Source organism: Barbus barbus (assembly GCF_936440315.1).
Source record: "Barbus barbus genome assembly, chromosome: 9".
NCBI lineage: Eukaryota > Metazoa > Chordata > Actinopteri > Cypriniformes > Cyprinidae > Barbus > Barbus barbus.
The window spans coordinates 12,181,743-12,189,071 of NC_136737.1; the positions used below are offsets into that span (position 1 = coordinate 12,181,743).

General features: G+C 37.0%; 1 protein-coding gene across 1 annotated transcript; it reads left to right on the plus strand.

Annotated features, from left to right (window-relative positions):
- The first annotated feature begins 207 nt into the window (after positions 1–207).
- LOC306874740 (regulator of G-protein signaling 21-like) lies at positions 208–3,577 on the plus strand. Its single transcript, XM_079424972.1, has 5 exons — positions 208–492; positions 627–686; positions 797–861; positions 998–1,164; positions 2,663–3,577. The coding sequence occupies exons 1-5, from the start codon at positions 416–418 to the stop codon at positions 2,849–2,851; spliced, it is 558 nt and encodes a 185-aa protein (XP_079281098.1). The 5' UTR covers positions 208–415; the 3' UTR covers positions 2,852–3,577.
- Positions 3,578–7,329: the final 3,752 nt, after the last annotated feature.

The window sequence follows — 7,329 nt, forward strand, 5'->3', positions numbered from 1 at the left end:
GAAAACAAAGAGTGATAAAACGGCCAAAACCATCTCAGTTGACTCTTATTTCCATCTGTGCTCCATTACAGTTTGGCCCTTTTTACATCTGTAGATTACTGAAAAACACAAAACATGCAAAGCTGTAATTTGCTTATCAGCTATTTTAGCAACGTGCATGTGTATTTACATGTCTAAAAATATGGAGAAACAGGCTATGCTTTTCGCACACGAGCGGCCGGGGAGGAGGGGGAGGGTTTGACAGGGCTTCCTCTTTGTGGTCCCTGTTGGTGACACGAGCCCTTAGCAACCGTCGCAGGGCATAAAAAGCAGAGCTGGATACGCAGAAGGGAAACCTGTAGAGCACCAAGTGCAGCATGATCACTAGCAGGAGCGCACAGCTGTGGATTCCTGGGCAATAAGCCCTCGCTCTACCATGCCTGGCCTAATCCCACAACCTCTTCCAACACATTTCAACATGGACAGAGACGACTGCAGGAGAAACAAGACCTTGTAAGTGTGATCTTCAGGCATTTCCTCACTCAACTATCAGCACAAGGGAATTCATTGCGAGTCCCAGCATGGTTTAGTGTAGGTTTGCATGTGTGAAGCATAAAATGCAGACAAAGTTGACTTTCTCTCTGTAGAGGAAAGAACCTCATGTGCCGACTAAAGTGTTTGTTCACCAGTTCATCTGCTCCTGAGAGGTAAGGAAAAAGCGGCACACATATAAGGACACCAGGTCCAAAATAGTTCAAACAAGAGTTATTGCTTCTAATCCAGTTACAGTCAACTAATCAAACCCGTCTGATCTCAGCAGGCTAAGTTTAGAAGACACCCAACAATGGTCCCAGTCTCTGGAGCGACTCCTCGGTTCCAAATGTAAGTCTTTTTCTAAGCTATTTTTGGCAGCGGTTTGCTGAGGCCAGAGAAAAGTAAAACATGAGTAAATTAAAGAGGTGTTGGTTTACATTCGTGCCGTGTGTTTTGACGCGCACCCGCATTCGCTTCCCTCCAGATGGCCTGGCCACATTCCGCACCTTTCTGAAATCAGAGTTCAGCGACGAGAACATCGAATTCTGGTTGACGTGTGAGGACTACAAGAAGATAACGTCGTCCTATAAGATGAGCTCGAAGGCGAGGAAAATCTTCGAGCAATTCGTCGAAGCAGAATCTCCGAAAGAGGTAAAGGGCACACCTCATGATACCCTGTCGCAATACAAATCAATGAGGCTACGGTAGAACTGTCTGTTGTGTCGTGATACATTTTTTTTTTCTCCATTTGTATGACAGGAATTGTATACGTTATATATTTAAATAACTTCATACAGTTTCTGTTCAATAACGCTAAATCATCTTACCATATATACACAGCAGCAATATAATATAATATACAAATATTTAATTATTATAATGTAATAATTGAAATTAAGTATATTTGTAATAGATCTGCATGCATATACAGGAATAATATAATATAATAAAAAATAATAATGAATCATTCATTATACATAAATTTATATTGGCTTTATATGTAGATTTTGTAGCAATACAATGTAATATAAAATAATACATTAAAAATTGTTTATCATGAATAATATAATAAAAATAACAATTAATCATTCATTATAAGTACATTTGTATTGAATTTGTATGTATATACAGTGGTAATGTAATATAATTATCATTCACTATATACAAGTCAATTTGTAAGGGATTTTGTATGTATGCACAATATAATATATTAACTGAAAATAAATACATTTGTATTAGATTTGTATGCATATACTAGGAGAAATATAATATAATATTATACAATATAGTCAAGTCAAGTCAGCTTTATTTATATAGCGCTTTTAACACTACAGATTGTGTCAAAGCACTTAACAGTATCAAATTGGAGGATAGAGTGTCAGTAATGTATTATAATAAGATTAAACACTCAATTTTCAGTAAAGGCATTTCATTATTGAATTCAGTGATGTCATTGTCTAGCTCAGTTTAGTTTAAATAGTATCTGTGAAATCAAATTGACGATAATCGCTAGAAATTAAGTGTCCCCAACTGAGCAAGCCAGAGGTGACAGTGGCAAGGAACCAAACCTCCCTCTGTGACAGAATGGAGAAAAAAAAATAAAAAATTGTGAGAAACCAGGCTCAGTTGGGGGGCCAGTTCTCCTCTGGCTAGGAGATTATTGTTTATTTAATATAACATAACAACATAACATAATAAAAATATTTAATCATTAATTTAATCATTCAAATACATTTGTATGTATACACAATAATAATATAATATAATATAATATAATTATAAATAGATTGCTGAAGTCCACAGTAGAACTGAGTTTACAGCTGATTGATTCATACTAAACTTGGACAGATTACAGGGCCACTAGGGCCATTTTCGTGGGGCCACCAACTGTCAGGGGCCCCCAGCAGAGGAGCGTGACCCCTGGAAATGGCCATGACAAATGGCATGAGGAATAACGTTTGATTGTGAAATAAAGGAATTAGCAAAATAGTATCTGATACTGGCCTCTTCACAGCACAAACAATGGCTTCACAATTACGACTTAATTTAGCATATTTCCGATGTAATTTCTCATTATATGGACAGTACGTCTAACAATCGGTCACTTTCAGTGTAGACACAGTGTCAATGGCTCTCATTTGCATCACAGATAAACATCGACTATCACACACGGGAGGAAATCAAGAGGAAAGTGAAGAGTCCGACGCCGCAGTGTTTCGATGAGGCTCAGAAGATCGTTTACGGACTGATGGAACGCGACTCTTACCCCAGATTTCTTCGGTCTGAAGTGTACAAGGCCCTTCTTGAGTCTCTCGCGGCAGACAATGCTCAAAGATGACTCAATGGATATATCACCACAAAGCTAAAACTGGAACGGTCTGGTCTTGTGTGCAGGACCAGAACCCCAAAGCTTGCGCCCCCGCCATGTGGATCAGACCCCAAAAGACCTCTGAGACTAGAAGGAGACAATGTGGAGCAATGGTTGGGAACGTGCCATTGATATCAAAGTCCAACATTTTACTGAAGCACCATGAGTGCTTCTTATCTAAAGGTGCTTCCTGTGTAGATAAGGACTCAGCTCCTTCAAGCCCTTCCGGTGGTTTCTGAAGCTACAGTGTGGGCACAACACTATTTTCTTTTCCTGGCACTTCCAGAGGATCTTTAAGAACTGCTTTACCATGTCATGCAATTACTTTAGTAACGAAAAGCTACCTCAGCCTATTGGCTGAGTTGGTTTGGACACTTTTGTGAGAGGAACTTGACATATTCTATTTCAACATCTGTATTGCCACACAGATGTATAACATTAAAGAAAGTGTGACTTTATTACCTACTTGAGAGGTCAAGTTAAATGAATTAAAAAAATAAATAAAAATACATATAATATAACAACAGTTGTAGCATGTGTGCCACACATAAAAACTGTAGGCATTACTTGTAATGTTATAAAGTTTAATTTAAATAATGATGTTTTTTATTTATTAGCCACGGCCACTGGTTGGATGTTGACTTTTGTTCTGTCCACTGTTATTTTTAAGGACAACAAAATAAAGATTAGACACTGTTGAACTTTTGACTCTGTTTTCCTTTTTGTCTTTGGTTTGCTTCATATATAACATTCAAAATTATTTTTGCCAAGAAGAACAGACGATTAATGACTTTCCTATTCTAGCTGATAACCGATAAATGTCCGATATTATTTCCATAAAAAGTTAAAACATATTAAAATGTTAAACCTTTGCCATAAACCTCCACTTTCCCTTAAGTTTTTGATATCTAAATCTTATACTATATGTAAACTTAAATACCCAATGCCGTCCAATACGATAAATAAAAAAAACAATATTGTGTCAGTATGTTGTGTATAGCCTCTCAGTTTAATTTAACTTGTTTGAAGGATGTTGCTTTCACTGGAAAACAAGATACTACAGCCACTACCGATACTGTATAAAACACCAAACATCATTAAATGTGAACTTCCCAGCTACTGTCAAACGCATTTGATTAATCTAGGAATTATTATTTTCTAATCCTTTGGCCGACAGGTCCCATGACTACATAGTGAAACAATTACCTTTGAAAAAGGAACAGATGAGTTTCAGTTCCCACAGAACAGGGAATTAAGAAAGAAAGACTTCATAAGCGCCAGAGAAGTGTGCATTGCAGCGGCTGCTGAAAAGTCATGAGATCTTGCAACTCGCACATTTCTGCTATTGCATGCTATTACTGCTAACCTAGTTTATGACACAAGCCTTCCTCTGTGAGACTTGCCATTTAGTAGACACTTCACACTAATTGCAGGGACTGTCCCGAAAACTTGAATGTGTTGGTCAAGGGCACATGGGTAATAAAGCAGAACTGTGACTGGAAAAACTGACTGATTTAAGTCTTCAGCCATTTGTTTAACGGTTTATCACACAGAACGCTAATGCCTAAATTAATGGATTTTAAAAGCTGTAAATATAGAGCCGTTCACTTGTGACGTCCATTTATAGCTAATTTTGAATGCTAATTCGCCATATCTAAGAAGATTTGGATATGCTAGAACATGGTTAATGTATTGCATTCAATTCATTAATAGTAGCTTGTTAGCCTATTAGCATATTTTGTCTGCAAAGCACATGACAGTTTTGTGTGTAATTTATGTTGTAGAACATAACATGAATGTCTGTTTTAGCAATGCTAAATCACAAAAAAAAATGTTAGTTCTGTTTTGGTAGGTTTTATTTGAACAAAGCTAATAGCTAACATAAAACTGTTGTTCAAAGATCACCAAACGAGTGTTGCAAAGGGGTGAAAACCCCTAATGTATGTAATTTATGTTGAACGCAACATGAACGTCTGTTCAAGCAATGCTAATAACAGACATTAATAAAAAAAAAATTAATTGTGACAACTGAAGGTTTGTACTTTGTTACGCTTTTGAACAAAGCTAATAGCTAGCATAAAACTTCCAGACACAGACCTTTTGGCTAGCAAGTGCTGGAGAGGGGTCAATTTATTCCTTTCAATTCATGAATATTAGCTTGTTAGCCTGCTAGCATCTTAAGTTTACATATGACACAGTGGTTTTGTGTGTAATTTATATAGGAGAACCAAAGTCCCTTTCAAGGAAAGTCCGTTCACTCGGCTGCCATATTTGCAACGCCTCCAGGCAGCTCAAACAAGTCCAAGTCCTATCTAAATGAATGGGGGAATCCTGAAATCTCAAAAACTGCTCGCTGAACTCACGATTAAATGACATATTTCAAATCAGCAACAAAATCTGAAATGAACTGCACCATGAATGTTGTTTCTTATGCTGAAATAGTGTTTAAAAAGCTTATTTTTCAGGCTGAACCAGCCAATGCGCATGCGTAGCTCCAACGCACTTATGACTGTGCACGCGCATCGGCTGGTCCAGCCTCAGGTTTCTATGGGAACCGGAGATTCTAACGGCTGCTGCAGTGACACAATGACTTTACCAATCAACGATTGGCTCTTTCATTTAGAGGGCAGGACTATCCCGCCATATTGTGCGTTGCACTTTCTCCCATTCATAAGTATAAGACTGAACCTTCTTTGTATTTCTATAGTCTTTGGTAGAACATAACATGAGTTTGGTCAAGTAATGCTAATCACAGACATAAATATTATGTTACACAGACATATACAGACAAAATGTTGTGCTTTAGGACAAACTGAACAGTTGAACATTAGTACTTTGCTAAATTTGGGAACAAAGCTGATAACTAGCATAAAGCAGTTGTTCAAAGACAACCAAAAGAGCTTTGTGAGGTTATCCTATTAGCTAGCAAGTTGCTAGAACATGGCTGTTTTATTGCTTTTAATTTGTGAATAGTAGCTTGCTATCCTGTTAGCATCTTGTGTTTACAAAGCACACAGCAGTTTTGTGTCTAATTTATGTTGTGGAACACAAAATTATAGTCTGTTCAAGCAATGCTAATCACAGCATGACGACAATTCAGTAGAACAAACTAGACAGCTGAACTGTATACTTTTACTTCTTGTCTTTAACTTCTCGCACACACACATAAATTATAAAGCATGAAGGTTATTTCAAGTTCACCAAACAAGCTGCCTCTTTTTAAGTCAAAAACATTGTACACCCTCAACAAAAGACAGTGCTCTTACTTTCAAGCTAAGGTACTTTTGGAGTCCCCCATGAGTACAGCACATGTGTCACTGCTGGGAAATACCTAATGCGTAAAGCTTTTGGACTATCATCTATTCTAACGGAAACTTGGCAACAATCTTGCTGCAAACCACTTAAGAAGCTCACTGATATTTACAGTCTGAACACCATAACAGACGATAAGTCTTTTAAAAACACTGGGTCTGACATCTGCAAAGCTGGACGATATAGACGGGGTCATAAAAATGGACTTTATATGGAGTAGTCACAGCGAGTCCATTTGGTAGGCCTCCTAGCATGTCCTTTTTCCAAAACCGCTTATCTTCTGATTGGCTGAGGTTTACTAAAAGACCTGCCCGAACAGCAGATATTCATCTTTACAATGACAGTATGACATAACAAATAGGAAGTGGTCAAAAAAATGCTCATTGTGTTGCAAAAAGATATTATTCATGCAAAGATGTGGAAAATGTGGAAAGATACCAATGAAGGTGGATTCTTTTGAAAGCGATGACCTTAGCAACCATATCGCACAAAAAGTTTTCTGTGAAATGTCAAAAACTCAGTTCTTTGTTGCTGTATCACTTCTGTAAGTGCATGGACATTTCCACTTTGTCCATTTTAATGCTCCCATGTCAATGCAAATCGAGCTCTTTTCCATGAGCTTTATAACACTGTATAAGGCTTTGACGCTAATCACGTACACATATCTATATTTGCATCTCATTGACGAAATGAATGGAAACATGCATAGTTCTGATGCCACACTGGTGACAGGAACAAACCGCTCTATTTGTGCTGTTCAGGGATGTGTACTCTTTCCAGCACCTGTGGCTCAAAACCAGTATTTCATGTTCAAGATGAATAGGATTAGGTGAATTACACAGTGTATCATGACTATGACAAATGCATATTTCATAACAGAGTTTTTCCATCTGTGTTCTATTTTTAGACAAATGCATGAGGGTTTGAAGATAAGATATTTAACATGAAAATAGATATAATATAAATATATATTGTAATATTATAAATATCTATTGATCATATAATTTATATTTCTATCTATCTATCTATCTATCTATCTATCTATCTATCTATCTATCTATCTATCTATCTATCTATCTATCTATCTATCTATCTATCTATCTATCTATCTGTGTGTGTATAATATATATATATAT

Excerpts from the sequence above, each read along its gene's own strand:
- LOC306874740 (XM_079424972.1), top strand. The coding sequence starts at position 416 with ATGCCTGGCCTAATCCCACAACCTCTTCCAACACATTTCAACATGGAC. Across the intron at positions 493-626 it reads TGCAGGAGAAACAAGACCTT|AGGAAAGAACCTCATGTGCC; the intron begins GTAAGTGTGATC and ends TTCTCTCTGTAG. Across the intron at positions 862-997 it reads GCGACTCCTCGGTTCCAAAT|ATGGCCTGGCCACATTCCGC; the intron begins GTAAGTCTTTTT and ends GCTTCCCTCCAG.